The 23,930-nt window shown below is 32.8% G+C and overlaps 3 protein-coding genes and 1 long non-coding RNA gene across 8 annotated transcripts in view; 2 read left to right on the top strand and 2 right to left on the bottom strand.

Annotated features, from left to right (window-relative positions):
- Positions 1 to 788: 788 nt before the first annotated feature.
- Positions 789 to 2,513, bottom strand: LOC127062190 (uncharacterized). Its single transcript, XM_050989943.1, has 6 exons — positions 2,413 to 2,513; positions 2,152 to 2,324; positions 1,933 to 2,081; positions 1,730 to 1,871; positions 1,536 to 1,657; positions 789 to 1,451 (listed from the first exon to the last, which is right to left on the bottom strand). The coding sequence occupies exons 1-6, from the start codon at positions 2,418 to 2,420 to the stop codon at positions 1,011 to 1,013; spliced, it is 1,035 nt and encodes a 344-aa protein (XP_050845900.1). The 5' UTR covers positions 2,421 to 2,513; the 3' UTR covers positions 789 to 1,010.
- Positions 2,514 to 2,790: 277 nt separating this feature from the next.
- LOC127062165 (uncharacterized) lies at positions 2,791 to 3,226 on the bottom strand. Its single transcript, XM_050989915.1, has 2 exons — positions 3,152 to 3,226; positions 2,791 to 3,059 (listed from the first exon to the last, which is right to left on the bottom strand). The coding sequence occupies exons 1-2, from the start codon at positions 3,224 to 3,226 to the stop codon at positions 2,835 to 2,837; spliced, it is 300 nt and encodes a 99-aa protein (XP_050845872.1). The 3' UTR covers positions 2,791 to 2,834.
- A 2,060-nt stretch (positions 3,227 to 5,286) lies between these two features.
- Positions 5,287 to 23,930, top strand: part of LOC127062377 (protein big brother-like) — a 27,585-nt gene continuing 8,941 nt past the window's right edge. For 3 of the 5 annotated variants that reach the window (XR_007781125.1, XR_007781124.1, XR_007781123.1), the window contains exons 1-2: positions 5,287 to 5,825; positions 6,091 to 6,285. Coding sequence is in view for 1 of the 5 variants with exons in the window: in XM_050990433.1 (XP_050846390.1) it covers positions 5,619 to 5,825; positions 6,091 to 6,285; positions 11,089 to 11,448 (762 nt within the window). In the remaining 4 variants the exon portion in view is untranslated. Of the gene's footprint in view, positions 5,826 to 6,090; positions 6,286 to 11,088; positions 14,787 to 23,930 lie in introns of those variants that run through there. The other 2 variants (XR_007781122.1, XM_050990433.1) reach the window with 2 other exon arrangements.
- On the top strand, positions 6,293 to 8,252 carry LOC127062384 (uncharacterized). Its single transcript, XR_007781126.1, has 2 exons — positions 6,293 to 6,888; positions 7,932 to 8,252. It is a non-coding gene; the product is annotated as an uncharacterized LOC127062384 (long non-coding RNA).

Genomic DNA, 23,930 nt, shown 5'->3' with positions numbered 1-23,930 from the left:
TAACTTAGACTGTTTTAATAATGCTCGATTTATTTAAAACAATAACAATAGATGTAACTGAATTAGAATGATGATTGGTTCAAGACAATAGTAGTAATAATCGTAGTAATTAATACAGTGAAATGATCTAAGCAACAAAATCGTAGTAATAATCATAATAATTAATACAGCAAAATAATCTAAGCAATAATAATTGTAGTAATTAGCGCAGCGAAAAATCTAAGAAAAGAATCATCGAGACGGCGTGTGCGGTCTGTTAAACAAGGAGCGTTGCCCAATCAGCAAGAAATGATTTGCCGTGGCGTTATCATTGGCCCGTCGCAGCTTTAACTGGCAAGGGAGATGTTCAATGGCGACTGCAGGCGTTTGAAATGTTACGTGTTGGTGAAGATGAGGTTTTATGGATTCAGCGCACATGTCTCACATCTTTGTTGGCGTCCATTGCCCTCGCTTCCCATTGTTTAGACACGTTTCTCTTTGTACATTGATAGAAGTCTTTATTCATATTTATGATAAAACTTATATCTATTTATTATATTGGTTAGGGTAGGTTCCCATTTCTATTCTACAAAGGAGGAGATATCGCTTATCTATAGTTACATAGTTCTACTTTAAGTCTAAGGTCAGCGTAGGATGCAACACAAGTATTATGAAACATTACAAGATGATGCTCATTCGTGATTTTGTAAATTAACGGATTGTTGTATCGTAGAAAATATTTTCTAGCCAATGAGATTAACGATTTAGATATAGGCTTCACGATTAATTACTAAGTCAATTTGACGATATTTAGTTTTGAACTAAGTAACAATATTTAATGGTGAATGAATCTTAATTTAGCTTCTGGGTTATAAATATTTGTTGATTTCTTACAAAAACATAAGTAATGTATGAATGTTCATATTACATATCTTTAACTTACATACACGCATTCATAATTAGTATATATAACGTATCAGTTACAATTGAAATTTGATTTAGATCAAAGTATATTGAAATATTCATATATTTTATTTAATTTCATAGCATACAATGTTATCGTATTTGTCATTGTCTTGACTAGTAATAGATGAAAAAGAAGAAACTTCTTGATTATTTGACTGATGTGAAAGAGGTCTTAACCAATTATTTATTACAATTCCTGTTTGTAAGTCTTTTAACATTGTTTCAATATTTGGACGTACAACAAGAATTGTTCCTTTCTTTAAATTATCTTTCAAAAATCTCCACATTTCTACTTGTATAGATTCAGGTAAATAAAATTCAAAAGGATTATTCATGACAACTACATCGCTTGTCCTTACCACTTCTGGAGCATCTTCAATCTTTTTATGTAAAATTTCAATTCTATCATTCATTTTATATTGATTTACAATGCTACATTGAAGATCACAAAATTCTTTATTCATTTCAATACCAATTATTTTAATAGCATCTGTATAAACATATGCCTATAAAATATACATTATTTTATATTTACTATAACTATAATATTGGCAATATATACAAATAAAACAGCTTTTCTTTCTACTTACACCATACAAAACTGCACCTAATCGTGATCCAATATCCAATATCGTTTTTCCTTTTAAAGTTGGTAATAAGGTATTAAATATGTAATATATAGCATCTCTTGACATCGAATGCGAAATGAATACTAAAAAATAAATAATGTATATATATCAGAGCAATTTTATAAAAAATAAAGATACTAATTTTATTATTTTACTTAATGGTTTTATATCTCGTGATCCGCAATCGATACAATAATACTTTTGTAATTTTCCATTATCTATTAACTCATTCATATCATCATCATCATAAAGAAATTCATCAACGTGCAATGTTACATTAGATTCACAATCGGAGTTCTATAAAAATATATAATTTTAATGAAACATTACAGACTTTGTAAATTTTAATCATACATACCTCTCCTTTTTTAGGAGATTCTATATGTTCTGTAGATAATATTCCATTAAAGGGAACTCTTTTCCTTATATCATATGCAATTGAATTTAATAAGAAGACAGGATCATCTATAATTGCATCTTCCATATCTTTCCTTAAATCACCTATAGCTGCATGCATTTAAATATTTAATAAAATTAATATACTTCTCAAAATGAATAATTTATCAAAAGTACAAACCTGGTCGACATTGAAATACAGTTTCCATAGGTTTCCATTCTTGCAAAATAAAAGAAAAGAATTGTTCTTGATTTTTTTTGTTTAAATTTCGCATCAAATCGGTAAATTGTTTTTTCGCATCTTCTAAATTAACCGTCATCTTTATGCACAGTAATAATTTATCACTGACGTTTCTAAATTAATTATTTTAATATATTTTATTAATCTTTAATCTATTAGTTCTTTAATAAGGTAGCTGAAAATTAAAAATCGTTAAATTACAAAGTCATGTTTTCTCTCCAAATTATTCAATGCAGTCCGATGATCCCACATTTGAAACATAGTTGTTCAAACATCCACATAAAGGTTACATTCTATCTGAGAACAAAACGATTGTAGCGCCAATTAATCTATTATTCTATATTCTGTAATATTTGCAGAGGGTAATGTCTGAACTTAACTTATCAACTGATATTTTTAATTTCTATACTTCCATTTTGAAGATGGCATTTTTGTAACAATTTTTCTTCATTATTACAGGGGTTTGATAGTATCAACATTTTTTTTTGATTCTTAGATTATATGATAAAATAATGCGATAATAATTATTAAAGAAATTAATATTTATTTCTGAATAATTTAAAAAATACAAGGTACGATACACAATTTAAAACTCGAATATTACGGCAATCTTTTTAATAATTTCAGTGTATTTTTATACATTTCGATTCTTGCCATCTCAATCGTTGATATTCATCCTTGATTTGTTTACGATACATAATGGCAGTAAGTTTTTGTAAAAGAATAAAATTATCCTTCAGAATCTGTGCTTGTCTTTCTCGCTCTAATTGCGCTCGTTTTGCATTGAAAATAACATGAGATCTATTTTTGGGAGGACTCATGTCGATAGCTGATTTAATTTGCCTTAACTAAAAATATAAAAAACAAAAGTACAGAAAAATACGTTTTGTCGGCGTAATTTAAATGATTATTTTCCTTTTAGATTATAAAGTATACTGACCTTAAACTGATATCGTTTACAATGATCATCTTGTCCGGCAATTACCGTTTTACGAACTTTCTTTATGATCAACATTGCGCGTCTCTCGAAATTCGTCTGGAATGTTTATTCGATATAGATAGCTCGAACGAAGTTTCTCTAGCAACGAACACGTTCTATCGATTTTGATGCTTTCGTGAACATTTCGCACAATTTTACCAAATGAAACACATTCTTTATATTATACAAAAGAAATATATATATATATATATATATATATATATATATATTATTGTGTGTGTGTGAAAATTATTAACATTTATGTACATTAACAATAAATCAATGTTCAGGCATTACAATTTTATACATATGTAACTTTCTTAAAAATTCTTTTATTTACTATTATCATTTAAATACACAGATTCATATTTATTTTACGAAGTATATTTAATTTATATCTTTCATTTCTTTTTAAGTACTTATCTACGGATGTAGTATTTAATAATATGTCGATTCGTAACGTGATATACCGAAAAAATGAAAGCTGCTTTCGTTGTTAGAGAAGAGTGGTGTATAAACAGCAGGACAAGGGAGAAGAATAGAGGGAGAACGAGCCATGTTTTGTTATGCTGTCTTTCGAGTATCGTTAGGGGGAGATGATACATTCAATGGCGTATACATATATACGTGTATAAATTTCTCGTAACGTCCGAATACGTATGTGTTTTTATATATGTATAAATGGTACCTACGCAATTCTCTCGAGTGTTTCTTTTTAATCTTACACTGTAGAGAATGATAGAATTGGCGAAACTTATGGACCAATTGAATAAGCCAAGAGACGTAAAGGAATATCGCAATGTTTTTTTGATCTACCTAAGAGAAAGAACGTTTAACGAATGTGTATATAATAATACGTGTATACACAAGATGTAGCACGCGCGCGCGCACCACAAACACATCAGTTACAATAGATATACATCTTCTTTTGATGGATTATTCGTTTATCTTGTAGGTATAAGATATTTTTGTTTTTTAATTTCTATATATTGTATCTACATAAATTTATTGTCACCGTGTTATAAGTGTAGAATAATGTGTAAATAAGATTTATTATTTATTTAAAAAATAACAGTTATATAACATATTATTGTTCTATAAATAAATTGTTCTGAATACGTTTCTTCAAAGATAAAAAAATAGTCGTAAACTCATAAAAAAAGGTACAAAACATTATAAAGAATAACGGAATTTTAGTTGTTGTAGGACGAATGTTTTGATATTTGTTACAAAAATGACAGAAAAGAACTTTAATTGGGATTTTACTCTATCGACGAGGAAAATGTTAAAATATCCATCGCTAGAAAATCCAATGTGAAAAACATTGTACGAAATTTTCATCCAACTTTCAGGTAGTAGTTTCTTTTTTGCTCATTTTTTGTTTACCTATATTTGTATCTATTATTTGTAAAAATGTAGTTTGAAGTTCTTTTGATTGATGATATTTTTCGGAAAAATTTCATCGAACTTACCATCACTTCAATGAAAATGATTTAAAATAAAAACAATTAAATATATAGGAATAAATAATTCGAAAATTCATTTGTAAGTAAATGCTTAGTAATATTTTAATACCAATAATTATCCTTTCAAATGGATAAGATACACAATACCGTTTCTCCTGAATATACACGGTACTGTGCACAACCCAACACATGTACGTAGAAAGTTAGGAAAAAATAAAATACCACTATTTATTACTTTTACTTTTACCAAATTTGTCCATATAATTGTAACATTAAACTTTTTTCACATTTCAAAATAACAAAAGTGCTTTGTCTTGCAAACCTTTCGTAGAGGGACACTTCATAAATTAAAGCATGAGTGCATATTACACACACACACACACACACACAAAAGAAAATATATATACACATATATACAAGAAAATATATATATATATAAGAAAAGGTGATGTATGAACATCATGCGTGTACGTGCATGCGTAACAGTTCAGATTCATATATAATACAATGTACAAAGAGGAATATAATATACACATACATACATATAGATGTAATAATGGTAGGGGAACATCTACGTAGTTTCGCGAATCACGAAGTAGTTGAGTGGGGATGGATCGAGAGGCTGGTCGGTAGGCGTGACTTAACATGAGCTCTCCGAAAGTAAGAGGGGACCTTTTTCTATATAAAGTTTTGTCAGTCTCCACTGGGACGTTGTATAGTTTGGAGCTCTGTAACGAGTCAAGACAAATTGGATATTATACTTTCGATCGTGTTACTCGATAAGAAGAAAAGTGACGTTATCGTAATTATAAACGTTCTTAACAAGTTTTTCCCAATCCGCGAAACTCGTTTGTTTATGTGAGCTGTTGATAAAGCATAAATAAAAAATTCGTTGAAAAAGAACGTACGGACAAAGATAAGAAGTAAAAGTATAATAAAAAAAGTGAGGATACAGCCTGTGCATGTACGCCGAAAAAATGATGCACGCAATGAGCGAGCATGCGGGTGGCGCGGCCGGTCTCGGCGTTGGTGTTCTACCCTTTGATGCAATGGCACTTTATGAGCAACCACGACCTCGTTATGCGTTAAAAATGCCACGCGTTGTGCCTGATCAGAAGGCCAAGTTTGAAAGCGACGAGCTCTTCAGAAGACTCAGCCGTGAGAGCGAGGTAAAATTCGATTCATCTCAACATTCAATGTCTTTTTATCGTCGAAGTGTATGGACGAATTTGTTTATTTCTTTTGTTTTTATGTTAACATTTGTGACGTGTTTATGTAAACTAAACGATCGATAGTATTTACATAAAAAATTTCGATACATGAATGTTATTGTAGTCAAACTTTTCGTATATATAATTCCTTTGAAAAATGAATCTATCTCGTCTTCTTGATATACAACTATTTGTAACAATAGAATTGAAATTATTATTACAGGTAAGATACACCGGGTATCGTGATAGGCCGATGGAAGAACGTCAAGTGCGCTTTCAAAATAGTTGCCGTGAAGGCCAAGTAGAGATAGCGTTCGCAGCGACCGGTACAAATCTACAACTGGTCTTTGGTAACGCTTGTGGGACTTATCCTCCTGATCGAAGAGAGGATTGTGATTTTGACAAAGAACACGGCAAGGTAAGAATTCTTAATCCTAATATTGGAATCTATTTTCTTCTTTAACAACAAAATCCAAATGTTTACTTACTAATAATAGTTGTATAGAAGATTATTATCCTCTAACGTTTCTTCTAACAAAGACTTTTATCTATTTTCGAATCGATTAACGATCTATAGCATTTAAAATAATTTATTATTTTTTTCGGCAATGATGTCATCGTGTCACGATTACCAAATACCCGACATATTTACTTCGAAAAAGCGTTTCCTTTACTCTATAATGGATTGTGGCTATAATTGGATACACTCAGTATCTAGTCGAATTTGTCTTACTGTTCCAACAATTCCAAGAACAATTTTATTTTTCAAGTTTCGGAGGTTTACCAAAGAAAATTCACCGAGTTTTATAGGACCCTCTTTTTTTTATTTCTTATCCTTTTTTTTTCTTCTTGCCTTTTCGAATTCTCTTTGTCCTTGTGTCGTACGATGCGTACGTGCGTATAGTTAGAGGGCGGGAGGCAATATTCCAGCTTCGCCATTGCGATCGATAGCATCCCCGGACCGCCATTTTCTTGTTATACTTGCAGATTTTTAAGGACACACCTTTTAATCCGGCGACAAGTAAATATGTAAAAATTTTTATTCATGGAATATTTTTATTCAATTAATGATAATTCTCTCAACGAATTCTCAATTTTCTTATGATTACACTTTCTTTTTTGACAAATGGGATTGGTATATTTCTTTCTGCTTTTTTTTTTTTTTTTTTTTTTTTTTTTTTTTTTTTTAAAGGAGTACTCTGACATGGGCAAATATCTTCGAAAATTTAACAGTCGTTCGTTAATTTGGATGGTCATAAATCTATGTGACACACGGCGCATTCTTTGAATCGTACCTCTCGAGTGTCGTCGGGACATTCGAGAGTCATTCAGTGAACGCAGACTGCTTTTTCTATCTTTTCTGTTGCATTGCATTTCATTGCCTTCAAAGAATAATTTAAAATATCAACAAAACATATTTTATTACGAACTTTAATTAATTTCACAAGATTATGAAAATCGTACCATTTAAGACCTTTTATATTATATTTTATACAAACTAATTATCAGAAATAAAACCTTAATTTTTGTAAAACTTCTAATTATATGTTCAAGTTTTTCCTAAAAATAAATTAATTCGTTATAAGTTTTTTTTATATAACAGTATAGCACACGATTTAAGTAATCGTACTCGTGATTATAAATAAAAAGAACAAAATAAAATTATGAAATTCTGTTGTATTAATAACAAAAGGAAACGTTTAGAAATATTAAATTTGATTAAATAGATATGTAGTAATGTTAATATATATTATAAAAGACAAGAAGATATAAATATTCGATACAGAATAATTATTAAATAACATCTTCATATTAATATTTATTTCAATAATTCATTGTATTTAATGATAATAATACTTCATCTAATAGAGCGTCGAAGTAGATGATATGAAAAAACAATTATCATAGTTATTTATATCGCTTATTTATATCAATTGTTTCAAACAAAGAATGCGTTTTGTGTGCTTATCGTTAAAAGCAAATTTGAGAAGAGAGTTTCGAGAACTCATTAAAGAGATTGAGAAAATGATTCATTAGATATTCCACTTGGTACTTTCTCACTAGCTGCAACGTCCTTTGGCAGAGACCGAAATCGCACGACTACTCACTGCTCCGTGTTTTGTTTTATTCGGACAATGAAAACGCAAGAAAAGAAAGAAATGGCAGCATAAAGAGCGGCGTAGGGCGACACGTGCCTTTGCGTATTGTTTTCGGGTTGTCCTGCAGAGGAGCAGTAATTACGACAGAGATTCGCGATCTCTAGATGAAGTACGATAATATGAAGAGTGTAGGTCCTTTTATCGTATAGGTTTTCGGTAAGAAAAATAACGATAAAAATTCGATGATAGATGTAAAAAAGTCTCATTAAAAATTTAAAACAATTAATACGTTTTTTGCCATTGGGTTCATTATCATACAAAATGTCTTCAAAATTTCTTTAAACCTTTAATGCATGATTTATATTTTAGAAAATGTTAGAAAAGAAATATACTTTCTATTAAGCAAATTTAAAGCGGAAATAATGGAAAAATTATCCTTTTTTTTTTATCAAATTTATTGGAAAATTACATTGTTTTACACGTTATCAATATTGAATGTTAATATGTTACATTTTTGCAGATATATGCATTTAAGGATTAATGACATTTACAAATATATAATAGTTGCAACAAGAATAAGACTTAGCATCTATAATAAATATGATAGTGAAATTCTCTTCATATTTGTTTACAAGAAATATTATATAAAACATTAGATGGATTTATCGATTTATAGAAATCTAGGCTTTTTTTATATTTTTTTACAATTCAACAATCAAATGTAATGTCAAACACAAGTAAAAACTCATAAAAGAGGAATTTTAGTAATTACTTTTTATCTCTCGGAGAAAAATTAAAAGTGAAAGTTTACAGTTTTGTCATCTAGGACTCGTTGTTCAATAAAATTCCAAAAATACAAAAGAGAAAACATACAAAAGAGGAGAAAAGTTTTGTTAGGGTCTCTACTGACCATAGCAATTTTTTGTTGGCCTTTAATTTTTTAAGGGATTTATTCGGAAGAACTGACGAATGTTCGGCCTTTTATGCAGGAAGTGGACCTTGCACAAAAAGGTACCTAGGTAACGCCTACCGAGAAACAAAAGAAAGAACCGTCGTAGGACTAGCCAGTCGTTTATCTTCGTACGTTTAAACCATATTGTTGCTCTTCTCCCTTTAAAATTTTTCTCCCTCATATGCGCGCGCGCACGCACGCACACGCACACACACACACACACACACACACACACACACACACACACACAATCGGTCTACAATTTTTCAACCCTTTTCTCGTAGCTGATTCGTATTACGATGCGTGCCTTCTCTTTTTTTTGGCAGACCAATGCAAATTAGCCGAATGAAAGGGTTGACGTTCGAAGATACGCGTCGTTCCGCTGTTAAACGTTACAGTTTAAATATCGTCACTATTATTTGCTTCTAATGGGTCACGCCCATGCAAGATAGACAGAGAAAGAGAAAGAGACAGCGGTGTTAAAGGAATATAAAAAATCTCGTATATCGCGTGAGAATATAACAAGGGTCGAGAAGCTAATATCGCAGGGAGAGTTTCCTACTTTGTACGTTGTAATTTAGTCGTACTTCGATCGTGAATAATAATAAAAGGATAATTTTGTTTTTTTCGATTTTTTTTTTCATTTTTAAATCAAAAGATCGACTTATGACTCGTGATTGATTCATTAGAAGAAACAAGAAATGTTTTTGGAATTCGGCCGTCGCTTTGCTTCAGCGGTATTAAACATTCTTTCTCTTTTTTTTCCTTTCTAATCCAACATACGAAGGTGATAGACTGTTCGATTGTCGTGTAAATCGAAGTAAAACCACCCGTTGTCAGATGCCATGGTTCAATTATAACTTCATATAGAGCGTCCTACGGTGTCGCTCGCATTGTTCGTGTTACGTTACCAACCAGCTGTAAGATTTATTGTGTATTTCATCATTTGTCGTATGTGTTTAACAGGGATATTTTTTTCTTTTTCTTTTTATATAGACATTTTATTAACACTTCTTTTCTCTCTCGTCTCGTTTCTCTCTCTCTCTCTCCCCCCCCCCTCTCTTTTCCTATCATGTCTGAAAATTATAATTATAGAGTTTATGACGGTGAATGGACTCGATTGAAATATAAAATACGGGCGAATATCAAATGAACAATGAAAGATGTTTTTGGAACGTGACTCTGTAAAACAACATGAAAGATGCAACGACGCATTAAGAATACATTTGAACATTTATAACGCTTCTTCTACGATGAGCGATTTCACGGACGGGACCGGAAACCGTACCATTTGTCAAGAAATAAAATAGCTCTCTCTTTTCTCTTGTTCTCTCTCCCGCTTGCATCAGGCATAGGCTGACGGAAGATAATTGCTCGTTTCGGAGTAGCTTATGGACCGACAGTTCGGATTTATCCTCCTTTTCGTCGAACATTCTTTTTCTCTTTCATTAATGTTTTCTTTTATTTTCTTTTTTTTATATATTTCTTTTTTTTGGAAATGACCCTACAAATTACACAGGACTATAGTATAAAAAAAAATACACAAATTATAACTCTGTCTCTTTTGAAGTAATTTGTATTCTATGTCATTTTATAATTTTAGTATATAAAAATTAAAAAGAGAAAAAAAAGAATCTTAATTGAGAAATCCTTGAGCAATATTTTCGTCGTTTATTGTTTCCTGGATGGGAACGTTGAAGATTGGCACGGCCAAACTCGCAATTTTATCTCGCACACCAAGAACGAAGGTAGACCGATGATCGTACCTTCCAATTTGCGTAATCGTTCTTTCGAAATAAGAATCGTTTAAGAATATTAGTGGCGAAAAGGTAAGGGGAAACGTGATCGTGAAAATATATATGTAATCAGTGAAACAATAAAATTTTTTGTCTTCATTTGCAATAATTAAAAACAAAGGAGAAGAAAAGAAACATTTAGTATATCCAAAATCACATCAGAATTAAGTTTCATAATCATTTCACATCAGAATCAAGTTTCATAAACATTCCACCTATTATCATTTCTTTAAAAAAATTTCTTGAGATTGTTTTGTGGTCTTAGATAAAAAAGAAAGTCAGGGAAGAAACACATTCACGAGTAAAGAACGACTAATTTCTGGAAGAAAAGAAGAAAAGAAGTTGACGTGTACCCGTGTTCGTTAAATTTCTAGGTTCACCTAAGATCACACTTGATAATGAACGGCGTATGTGTACGATGGCGAGGATGGATCGATCTTGATAGATTAGACGGTGTTGGTTGCTTGGAATATGACGAAGAACTAGCTGCCGAGGAGGACGCTCATCTTCGCAATCAACTAGAAGTTTACAGTCGACGTGGTCGAGATTTGCACGAAAAGGCTTATAGGAGTGGAGCTGCTCAACCGCCTCATCTTAATCATCATCACCTTCATCATCATCAGGGACATCACGCAACTGGCACCGGAGGTACAGGTACCACCAGTGCCGGAATCGAGCCTCATATGACACATCGGCAAGACCCAGAGATGGAGGTCAGACTGAGAGCGTATTGAAACTCAACCTCTCAGAAATGAATGTGTCAAGGATACAGTGATAAAGTGGATGAGTGATATCGTTAGTTGGCTATATTCGTAATAGTACGAGTCTTTAACTACCTAAGGGATTCATAATTAATCAATGGTGATGATTTATAATCAATCAATGATGATCGTTAAAAGTCCTTTCATCTATAATAAATGTCAAAATAAGATCTCTTAGGTGATAAGATTAAACTAGATGTATTTTGTATATATTATATATACACTATACATCTATGTATATCTAAGAAGAATATTAACAAAATTGTCAACGCATCGCATATTTGTTCGGACTTTTGATTTTACATTAAGATTTTATATAAATTTTCAATAATATTTTATAAATAATTCTCCGTATGCTTGTGGTATATTTCCTTTTACTTATATAGCTTTTTGAAATGTTGTGATGATACGTTTTTCTGTTTAGATTTTATGCGTTGAAATCTACAACGACGAAGGACATACAAATGCTGTCAGGACATGCATGCGTCTAGAACGATAATTATTTTGTATTCAATTAACACTTTTAGTTTCGATCGTGCGTATATAGTTTAACAATATGATTTATAAACATACGACCTCTTTTTCTAAATCCATGACGAGGGTATTCTTGGTACCGACGATCAACGTGAACCATGCAAAAGTACAAAGTAGTAAGCTTCTCGGAAAAGAAGAAGGAAAACGATTGTATTGCATCAGAGGCTACGTTCGACTACGAAATACATGAATCATGATATGTCCACTCGTATATTCCCAGCTTCCTGATGAATCATCATCGCGCATTTTATTTTATTCATTTCATCGGTTCAGCATTATGCTCGTTGGAAAATTTTCTTTTTATTTAGTTTTTCCTTTTTGTTATCTTGTACATATTTGTAAAGAGTTTAAATATAAGTTTCGATGAAATATAATTCTTATTAAATTACAACCTACCGAATATATATATATCTGAACGCAACAAAAGAAGATACATATATCTTAATACAGGTTGACGTAGAGACTGCACTTTCGATGGACGAACAACGCAACAGCGTGCGAAATTTCTTTGGTAGAACGGCAATTAAGTGCGCTTGATGTTGTAAGATGATAATGTACACGTCGGAATTCTTATAAGAAGCCCTATAGATTCCGGATAGTCGATACCAGTTAGGGAACAAGAAAATACGAAACTTCCCACGAGATCGTGCTGTATTTACGAAACTATATTCATGAAAGACAAAGAAGTAGAAGAATAAGAATAAGAAAAGGAGATTTGTGTTTATTGGAATTACCCTGGCACGTTTTGACGACTTTATATGCCCATGTCAAGAGCGTCTTTTTAAAGAATTTTTATCGTTAAACAGCCACTCTCCTTCTTAACTTCCTGTGGTATGTAGATAAACACCATATCGTTATACTCGTATATTTTACTAAAATGAACTATGTATGTAGATACTACTTCATTACGTCGTTAAAGAATGTGCTCGATATAAGAAAGACTGATAAATGGTACTGATCTACATTTCAGTTAATAACGAAAAACTGCGAAGATTTTGATATTTCTTCGCTGCGAATTATTATTATTACAAAATAATGAAATATTTTATATTTTATATAATTTGCTCAGAATACGATACAAATATTATGTTTTATAAGGAAAAAAGATCAATGAAATGGACATTTCATTTCGATGTCTTACATATAGCAAACGTACGACATAGGAATTTCACAAGACTTTATGTCAGCCAAGATTGGACGCTTTAATGCTAACGTTTTGTATTTGTAGCAAACAGTGCCATTGTCCGTAGGAGGTGAGGGGTGAAAAATCCATCACCCGCGGTGTTAGCCCTGTAGCTACTCGTCGCATCTGCCTTCGATTTATTTCCAATCGTAATTGATGATTCTTCCCCCCAGGGCCTTTCGAGTTCTAACAGAATAACTTTGATTCTTTCTTGAAGTAGTTATAGAAAAGAGAGGAGAGAGAAGGAGAAGAAGAAACTGATGAAAAATCAGTCATTGAACAGTATTTGACATAATAAAATTGGAATCTTACCAAGAATAATAAATTATCTTGATCTTATGTCCGAACGTGAAAATTAATGTTTCATCGTAGAAACATCATATTATTCATAATAATGGCGTTTGTTTGACAAGAGCATAGTGAAAGCTTAGAAAGATAGCTTTAATCGAACTTTTATTAGTATTTCACGAACTTACTAAGTTCTTTCTATTTTCACGTTTGTACACATACAAACATTTTTCACGTATATTTAGATAAGCGAAGTCAAGAAAAAGAGGTGTAAGAACATCTGTTCGACGTTATTCTCTTTTGCTCTCTTTATTTTCCTACTTTTTTTCTTCGATCTTCACAATTCTCTACTTGAACATCCAAGATTTTAAAAGATCGTCTTTGGAAAGAAAGATTCGAACAGAAGGAGCTGATACTTATAGTTACTGTCATGTACAAAATAGGAAAATAGAATGTTGGAGGGTTGAAGTAACCAATCTGAAAAGACGAGAAAAAAGATAGCAAAGGATCTATAATCCCTTGATGATACATCACAGGTTGAAGATTACGTAAATCGCTCCCTTCCTGTTACCTACGTGCTGGCTACAAAAAGGATCGAGATTATCCTTGATTGCATTCTTCTGAATTCCAACAAAATTTTGATATACTCATTACGTTTCTTGTATCAAAAGTATTATTCAAGACATAATCCTTTATACTTATACATTTATTATAGCTACGTACCTATAGATATATTTTCTATACCTTTACTTATCTCAATATTTGTTGTTCTGTAAATGAGAACGCAAGAAAGATTATATTTTTGATTTTAGGAAGCGTCAGGTTATCATTAATTTTGTTGACTACCCACATGTACATGGACGCGTCCGTAAACACAATACTAAAGCACACAGGAGGGCTCTGAGGCTCTGTCCCGTTGAGTTCTGTGTGCCAACAAGCTAAATGCGTTTCACGGATGGCCGCCTTCGATTAATGTAGATTCTACCGGTTAGATTCAACATATTGTAGGAATGGATAAAATTCGAAGGTTCGTTATAAATTGTCTGTGCTTCGAAAATTTTCATGAACGTATATGTAACATATATAATATATAGCAGAAATTTCAAATATGCTATATCCTGTCCAAAGACAAACGTTTATTTCGTGTAATTATTTGGAGTAGATGAGAAGTGGAAGAAGCTAATTACAAGTCAGTTAAATGTTCGCAAGCATTGTGCGTGTGAGAAGCACCTGTGTATTCGATAGTATAATTTACGAATGTAACAGCCCGGCAATTAGGTAATAAATAGTAAGAGAGGATCGTTCACCCCTGTCTCTTTTTCTCCTTTCGTTACGTCTACGAGCACTCGTTCGAATCGTCGGGGAGAGTGAATTAATAAAACGACCCTATGGCTCTGCACGTTTCACAGATGTGCGTTACTTGAAGGGGTATTTCTTTTATTTTATTACAAATAGTTAATGGAATAGTTTGCATACTTTGACTAATCAAGCGATAAAGAATATTGCATTCCTCTCGACAAGTTTCACATTTTTACTCTGAAGGTTTATTAAATCTAAATAAACATATCTACAAAAAAAAAATGATAAATGGTTATAAAATTTATCATTTTATTATTGAGGACAATTAAACATTAGTTTATTTTCTTTTTATATGTTGAAAATTATAATATATGAAAATTATATAAATTAGAAATACGTAGAGGTATGTAGATACGCAAGTATTTCTTCGAACAAGACACGACTCTAATTCGGATATTTAAATTTGAGGTTCCGCCCCCGTTAAATGCAAAACAACCGTAACACTGCTAGGAAAAACCATAAATCACGATAAACGTGCACGTGCTACCCCTTTGTTCGTACATAACCAAAAGAAATCTATTAACGTTCTAAGTGTTATTAACGTTCATCGTTTTTTAAAGAGATAAGGCAAATGTTCGAAGGAGCTAATAAGATTATAACTAATATTAAGTCTCGAATTTACAAATGAAAATTTGGAATTGTATAACGTCGACTACATTTATTCAATCAAAAAATGTGAGATGTTTTTTTCGGAAATATTCATAAAGAAAATATTCGAATAGAGAAGAGGAGAAATAGAGAGAGAGAGGAGGGAGGGAGGGGGGAGAGATCAGTACAATGTTAGAGGATATGAATATTCGAATCTGCAGGACACGTGCCGTTCGTCGAATCGGTATTCAGGACAGCAGGGGGTGGTTGGGGCACATTGGTAAGGTTCTCACTGGCAACGGTCCCTAGTCGACCTTTGCGCTCGGTGTCGCAACAGCTTCAGTTCTATACTAAACCCTCGGTAATTGCCAGCATCACGGGGGATCAGCGATGATCGCGGGAGGACAAGAAGGACGCCACGCGACTTCACGATTTCGCGCGAGAGCATGTTTAATTACACGTCACGTATGTGAGTCTAGAGACATCGACGACATCTCTATTATTCTACGTCGCCTATAGTTCTCTTTAGAACGGTCCCTATATCACTTCCTATCCTCGTATTTTCATTTTTAGCGAACAAACTTTGAGCAACGACGTTGGATGGATAGCATTTTATTCAATGCGAGTTACAAGGGAAGACAATGTGTATGAGACATATGCGATGACGAGACCAAACGACAAGTCGTTAAGTTGGAACATCATCTGGCCTCGTCATCATAACTTGACCTATTTGATGAATCAAGTGCATTTTTAAAACAAATGGCTTTGAATATCTAATCGATATATTATCAGAAGATTTTTTTTGCTTTTTATAAGTGATTGATTATTTCTAAAAGGAGAGAATGGAAAGAGGGTGATAATCAGCACAATCATAGTCCCATGTATAAAATAATTGATCAGTCAACGCTTCAAATAAAAAGTCGGAAAGTCATAGGCATTCTGACGTATAAATGGGCAGAATTTGGCAGAAAACAGCTCAGGTATAGCCTGGTATATATGCTCGTATCGCATTACGAGGGTTTCTCTGTCTGATCGAGCGACACAAAGTCCAGCTCCTCCGTTGAAAAAGGAGCATTAAGTTCTTCGTCAGTACTCCTGATGACCGGCTGTCAATGCGAGCTCAGACTTCCCTTCCGAAATGAATGAAACGCTTTGGCAGTTCGTTTACAGGCGGGGGCGGTGAGCAGTATTATGTTCCATTCGTTCTTCTCATTCCACGTATAGATATATACGGGAGGGTCAATATTGTACGAGCGATTGAGCGTATCCCCGGCTTTTCTGTTTACGTTTCTACTCCTGCACACTGTGAGCTAGCAGGTCTTGGAAATTAGTGCCAATTAGATTCGTATGGCGATTTCTATTCGGCTTTTTCATTAATGACTTATTCGACAACGATAGCTATTATGTATTGTTTATTATTGTACATTACTTTTTTAATTGTTCTACAGAAATTTTGTAGTTTTATAATTCCGTCGTTAATTGAGAGTGATAAAAAGATGATAATAGAATGATTTTTTTACCTCTACTATGATTTATTCGTAGCTATACAAAAATTATATAATGTAAAACTTACAGTATAACTTATACTAATGTAACTATATTAGATACTAATTGTATTTGTAACTTTTATATTCGGCGAAAATTTATTTTCAGATATGAATTAATAAATAATTTTAGGAAGAAAAAAACTTAAAAAATACAAATATATGAAAATGGCAGTTCAAGATTGCATTAAATGAAATATCGCATGTTACTTTGTCAAATACTTACGACAACTGAGAAAAAATATTTCTACATTAAAATAACACCGTTGTATAATAAAATGTGACAGAGCAAAGTTCTCGAAGCATAATTCCAGAACGTATGTTGTTTCACACTGACTGCATAGACGGCAGATCGAGTTATCACAAGTCCAATCATGCGCAATCTAATCCGATCAATCGTAGGCTATCCATTACCGTAATCCACTTTACGTTGCTCTTATTCGCAGGGTAAGGGTGTGAATAGCGAGAAACTACATGCAAATCGTCGGGAATACATAAGATGTCAACTTCGATCGAAATTTCATTTCAATCCATAATCAGATGAAACGATTTATATTGATAAAACAAAAGAAATATCAAGATCAAGATCGTTTTGAATTATCTCTAATAACAGTTATCGATTTCTCAATCGGTTTCACAATTTTTATTCATTTAAAGTTTTCGCGATGTGAACACGTAAACGTAGTATTATCATGTGACATTGATTTGACGTAATTGGTACCAGGAAGGAGACGAACGGGGCAGAAATGATTGGGATAAGCCGGTATAAGCTGGGATAAGCAGACCGTGGATTTGCTGCTAAGCGAGGGTCGGCAGAATTTCGACGTACTTTTCTAACGGAAGGGAGTTCCTCGATTGTTTAGCTCGATCCGGGCCGGATCTTCCAATAAGTCTTCGGATTTTATTCCAAGCTATCTGCTTATCAAGTGATAATATTCGTGTGTTCGTAAACTAAAAAAAAGTAATTTCACTAAAAATAAAGTAGATTTCAAATTTGTTAGATATCTAAATATTAGATCATATTTTAGAATTGAGACAATTATTACGAAGCTTTGAAAATTTATTTTAAATAAAAAAATATGTTTTAGATACAAACACATTACAGAATCATTTATTTCAAAAGTGTACTAGTTGAATAGTCTAAGAAAGATTAAAATTTTTTGTTATTTCAATTTAGCATCGATCGACAAAAGAGAAGGGAGCGAAAAGAAGACGAAGAATAGGAGATAATGTACTTTGACGATGCGTAGATCTTCTATTCGTAGGCGTTCAAATATACCATACAACGAGTGGGTTCCGATGTAATGCGAAGATCAAACACTCAGTAAACCCGGGATTCTGCGTTAGCCTGTGAGAATGGACACCTGAATACGCGAGCTAGAATCCGCTTTAAGCTTGGTAGATTTCCTATTTTCAAATCGCAATACGTTTCAAGTCTTTTGGCACGTATGTACTTATATTTGAAGAATAATTAAATTGGATATAACAGAATATAATAAAATAATATTTACATTTTTATTTGAAATTACATATTGTTATAAGAAATGTATAATGTGAAATTTATATTATCATTTACACGAATATAACTGATACATTAACAAATATTAAATTTTGGATATTAAATATCAGATATGAAGTAATAATTAATTTTGTATTAAAAAAAATGAAATAATACAGATATAAAAGTTATATGGGGTTATAGTTGTACGGAATTAAACAAAGTATATATGGGGTATAAGTTATATGGGATTAAACAAAAGAAAAAACAAGTGCAACCTCGTACTTACATGTACGATATTATTTAACATGAATTCATAAATCTTTGATTTTAATTTCATCGTCAATAAAGACGGATAGGCTAGTCGGATAGGAAGATCGATCAAGAGTGACGTATGCAAAGAGTTATGCGTTATGTTCTTTTGTCCTGGAAGGGTGCTGTCGGGCTACACGTGTGATTTCACGGATCTTTATCGAGTCGCGAACTCGATATACTACTACCCTGTTCTGCATTTACAAAAGGGAAGAGCGTAAAATTTAAATAAATGTACATGGACAGGAATCGTCAGTTATGCTAAATCAGTTGACATACTAATCACGACAAGACGTTACCACCTGAACATACGAATGAATAACCGTTATCTTCAGAAATTGTTCTCATTTGAATTAAATCTAGTTTTCAAAATAGAATAAATAAATTCTGAGCTTCGGTAACATAGATACTATTGTAAAATAAAAATTATTATTTCAAATTATTATTATATCTCTAGCAAGAATGAGCAATGGAATACTTTACGCCTTCGTAATGAAATCATGTGAAAAATTTCCGTTCCTTTCACTTTTCACGAAGACCCAACGGTTCGTCAGCTGCCCGTACCTGAATCTAAAAGGGGTTGAGAAATCACTTGGAAAAGTGGTAGAACCAATTGGAAATTAAATAAATGATCTTCCTTGTCGTTGCCTTTTTTTTCGATGATTAACTTTTTAAGTTTATGCATCGAGTAACGTTTATATATCTGCAAAAAAAAAATTATTATTCGAATCAAGTTAATAAGTTTTTTAACGAACGTACTTAGAAACGTTATGAAGATTTTATTCACAATTTTCTCAATTGTCTTCTCGACCGGTATGGCCGCAAAATATGATGAAACTAACCGCAACAATTCGACCACATAATCGTGATGTACAATTTTTCTAACTTTTTTATATTTTCTTTCTTTTTTTTTTTTTTTTTTTTTATTTAAACTTCAAGAATCTTAACTAATAAGAAAATATTATGTTTCAATAGATATTGCATACGAAATATTATCGAATTATTTGTGAATACGATCATTTATATAGGTATTATCAAATTAGGTAAAACAATCAATGAAAAAATTAGTTTCGAATGTTAACGTATAACGTAAACTCATAATTAATCGAGTAAAAAGAGAACAGGGTGATCCTGAAGGACATATCCGGGACGTTTCATTGTAAAACGTGTCCCAGGTAATGCCAATGTATAGGTATACCTATGGCTGAGATCGACTCGAGTCACTTTACACTTCCATTTACGCTTCCAAATAAATCCTCGTACACGGGGTATTCAATCGAAAACGATACGAACGAAAGAGGAAAAGGAGAGGCAAGAGACGTCGTTCTAATCCAACGGTGGCACAACGTATGCTCATGTTTTCAATGAACGCCCGAACTCTCTCTCTGTTTGCAGACAGTAAATTATGGAGCACAATGTGAACTATAGAAACCCTTTCGTCCCTTACGATTTATAAAACGAGAAGACATCTATTGCCGACATTTTTTTTTACACATCTTTGATATATACCTACGAATATCTCACCTTACTCAATTTTTCTCTCTCTATTTCTCCTCCCCCCCCTCTCTCTCTATATATATATTTTTTTTCTTAATAAAAAAGATCTACGCAAAATGATGAAATTCAAAAATTAACATTAAACACATACACACGCGCGCGCGTACATATACATATATTTGGGAGGACAAGGACCCTCGGAAGTTCAGACGATCGATACGAGATTCGCTTGTCTGCGTCTCCTCCCTAGTATCCATGGTGATGTAGTAATGGCTTCCGGAATGTCGCGGCGCCTGCGTCGATAAACCTGGTGTAATTGGATTTTTTTTTAAAGCTCCTTTGAATCAAGAAGGAAGATGTATGATTTCGGTTATCACCTTTATCGTAATCTTCTCAATATATTCGATATTTCCCATTGTTTCTAAAGCATTCATTATCTGTATATCATTTTGTTGAAGAAAAAAAGATTTCGCATAGATTTTATAGAGAAAAAAATAAGAAGAAAAAATTAGAACATTATTTATCAAAGAAGGAAACGAACGTTTTAAGAAACGAATATCTTCACGATGAGTGTCGAAAAGCATACGTCTCTTTTCCGGGTAACACAATTATCAAGATGCTGCGCTTTTACCAAGCTCTCTCTCTCTCTCTCTCTCTCTCTCTCTCCCTCTCTCTCCCTCCCTCTTTCTCTCTCCAAGCAGGAAGAAGTCCTGTCGAGACCCTTACAACGTGAATTACATTCACTCGCTAGGCTCTTACGCGTTTCGTATTCGGGGGCACGAACGGGGCACGACCCACTGAGCGTCAAAGCGAGTTAACGTCGAATAAATCAAAATAAAAGGGGAAAGAGAGGGGGTAGGCACAAAATCTCTGTAGGGTGACAGACTAGAAAAATCGGCCGACCCGTGCGAGAGAAGTCGTCTGAAAGAGTTACCTGTGAAACGTTCTCTTGAAATCCTACATATTTCTACTCTTTTTTTCTCATCTAGTTTGTCTCTGCTGCTGCACGTGCACGAAACTTCAAATTTGTGTCAATGAAGAGTGATGAAGAGCGATGAAAAAAAGTTATTTAATCGTTTAATTTCCGAATCGTTTTTTGAGATTGTCTCGAACAGATCGCGTCTTTTTTTTTGCTACTTAGAAAAAGGGTGCCGATAAGCGATAATTGATTTTACGCCCCCTGATTTATGATCACGTATGACACAAAACGACGATTTTGGGGTAAAAATCGAGCGAATCTAACCCCATCACTCCCCGTATATTCTCTAGTTGTACCTATCGACATGTGTTACCCGTTCATCTGTTGAATCGAGTCCCATGTTATAAGGGTGGACAACGAATTTCCATCTTTATCGACAAAAATGAGATCTTTGTTCGCGTAAGGCGTCACGCTGTAAATATCAGCGGACAGGAACGGATTCCCTATCGGTTTCTATTATAATAACAATCGAAAATTAATGTAACATAGGTTATTGTATAATGTTGGAAAAAAGTATCTTATCCGACTCGTACTGGTTTATTGTAAATTATTTCATGAAAATCTAGTCCATTTATGTCTTAGAATTTAATTCAAAAATTTATTTGTCATAATATTTTTAACAACACAATCCCATATAACTCAGAACATTGATTTAATTTTCTCACGTTCGTCATTTTTCGGCCATTATACGAAGAATATCAGTTTCGAACGGATAATACCCCTTTTATCGGGTATAACCGATAAACGTCAGAACGTCAGAGGCCAAAATGGTACTTAAGCCGATTCGGGACTTCTATGATCTTATTCTTGTTTACTTATATATATGAATAATATTGAAAAGATTTGTATGTAGATGTATTGTACTCTAGAAAATCATGCATTATATCGAATATGGGAAAGTCAAACAACCGGTAGGAAAAACGATATAATAATAGATACAAACAAAGTCTTCACACATTTGATTTCCTTTCGTTTTTCTCGATAAACATTTTTTAAGAAGGAAGAAAAATTTCTTCGAAGAGTATATCTAGATGCTTTTCTTTTCATTCGACTCCATACTTTTTTCACTATCTAAATCTCGCAAAGAACGGGCTTGAAAAAGTATCCGTTTCATCCGACGGGAGATAACACCATCTGCTCTCTTTGCCAAGTATAGACGAATACTCATTGACAACGTTAGCGGTATCCTTTGAAAATAAGATCATCGTTCTCGTATCCATTAAACATATTCTGTTTCTCTTTTCTTTAAAATACTCTTTTCTTCGTTTTTTGTTTTCTTTGATTTAACTATAATTATATAATAAAAATATTCAATATCACATTTCATATATTATCAAGTATAGATAAAGATTAAAAGAGAGATAAAATAAAGATATTCAAGAGTAGATAAAGATTAAAAGTTTTATTAAAGAGATCATCTAAGTTAAGGAAAGAAAAATTGACCTAGACTAAAAAAAGAAAGTATTCAGTATCGTTATACAAACTTAGTTCAAATGTGTTTCTGGTACGTACTTTCATTTCTCGCTCGTTCTGCTCTCGTTTCTAACATTATCCTTGCTCTTTGAAATATTTCGAAAGAAAGAAGTTATGAATGATACAAAGTTAATAAAGTAACGTTAATTAAATGTGAAATATTATGTAATCGACATTACATGTTTTCTTTTTTTTTTTCATCATTATGATTAAAAATGAGCATTCTAATACGAAATTATTCGTTAGATACTTTTTTCTATTTTTATTAGGAATTCGATTTTTAAGGACATTTTTCAGGTATCACACGTCATGATCATCTCCTGTTACGGTTTTCTAGCTATAAGCTATTGGTTACGCGAAAACGTACTTGGATATCTATTCGTGCATAAACGTTCGCTAGCATAAACGTATAAAATCACGACATGCATATATGATCGATAGGCATTCATAGCTCTTGATCCGTATAATTCTCCCGCACAAGAGGATACTATGACTGCATTGTCTGGCTGTCGACTCCTCGTATATCGCAATTTTGACCGATCCGTTTTACGCTTTATTCGAAAAATAGATATTTTCGCATATCTACCTGCTTCCCTTCTTTATGTCACGATCTTTGATCGAGGAAAGAGAAATGTCTATTCGAGTATCGATTCCATTCGGATATATCAACCCCGCTTCCGTCGGAAAAAGTAAGAAAAGAAACAGAGCAGGAACGCTTAAAAATGGGAAAGGATAACTTTTTTATATCTTTTAAGTGTTAATATGTCAAAATTTGAAATGTGTGCAATTTAGCGAAAGATCAAGATAGTTTAACGAATTCTTATTTTTTTTTGTTTTGTTTTGTTTTGATGGATTCTTTTAACGACTTTCTATATCTATCATCTTTATCAAGAAACGATTATAGTCATCATGAAGTAACTTTGGATTTTATGAAAGTAGAAAGAGCTCAATAAATATAAATAACTAATATGCATCTTGCACGATCATTTCCAATAATAGAGACGTTGCATGAAAGCGTAGGACTATTTGCCAATAAAGCTTTGTCTTCTTCTACATTCGTTCTGCATTCGGGACAACCCTCGAAAGGCCACCGAAAGGGCTTTTGGTCGTGAATGATGGCAAGGGCAACGACGAACGAAGTCGAAGAGGATAAGAACGAAAGGAATGATGAATAAAGGAAGACGGGTGGATATGAACAGA

This window comes from Vespula vulgaris, chromosome 3 (assembly GCF_905475345.1).
Source record: "Vespula vulgaris chromosome 3, iyVesVulg1.1, whole genome shotgun sequence".
Classification (NCBI taxonomy): Eukaryota; Metazoa; Arthropoda; class Insecta; order Hymenoptera; family Vespidae; genus Vespula; species Vespula vulgaris.
This window is presented reverse-complemented; position numbering and strand designations above follow the sequence as displayed.

Bases quoted from the DNA above. Each gene is read 5' to 3' on its own strand.
- LOC127062190 (XM_050989943.1), bottom strand. The intron at 2,082-2,151 runs GTTTGTACTTTT...AAATGCATGCAG, and splicing joins TGTATTTCAATGTCGACCAG to CTATAGGTGATTTAAGGAAA. The intron at 1,658-1,729 runs GTAAAATAATAA...TTTATTTTTTAG, and splicing joins ACGAGATATAAAACCATTAA to TATTCATTTCGCATTCGATG.
- LOC127062165 (XM_050989915.1), bottom strand. From the start codon at position 3,226: ATGTTGATCATAAAGAAAGTTCGTAAAACGGTAATTGCCGGACAAGAT. The intron at 3,060-3,151 runs GTCAGTATACTT...TTATATTTTTAG, and splicing joins GTAAACGATATCAGTTTAAG to TTAAGGCAAATTAAATCAGC.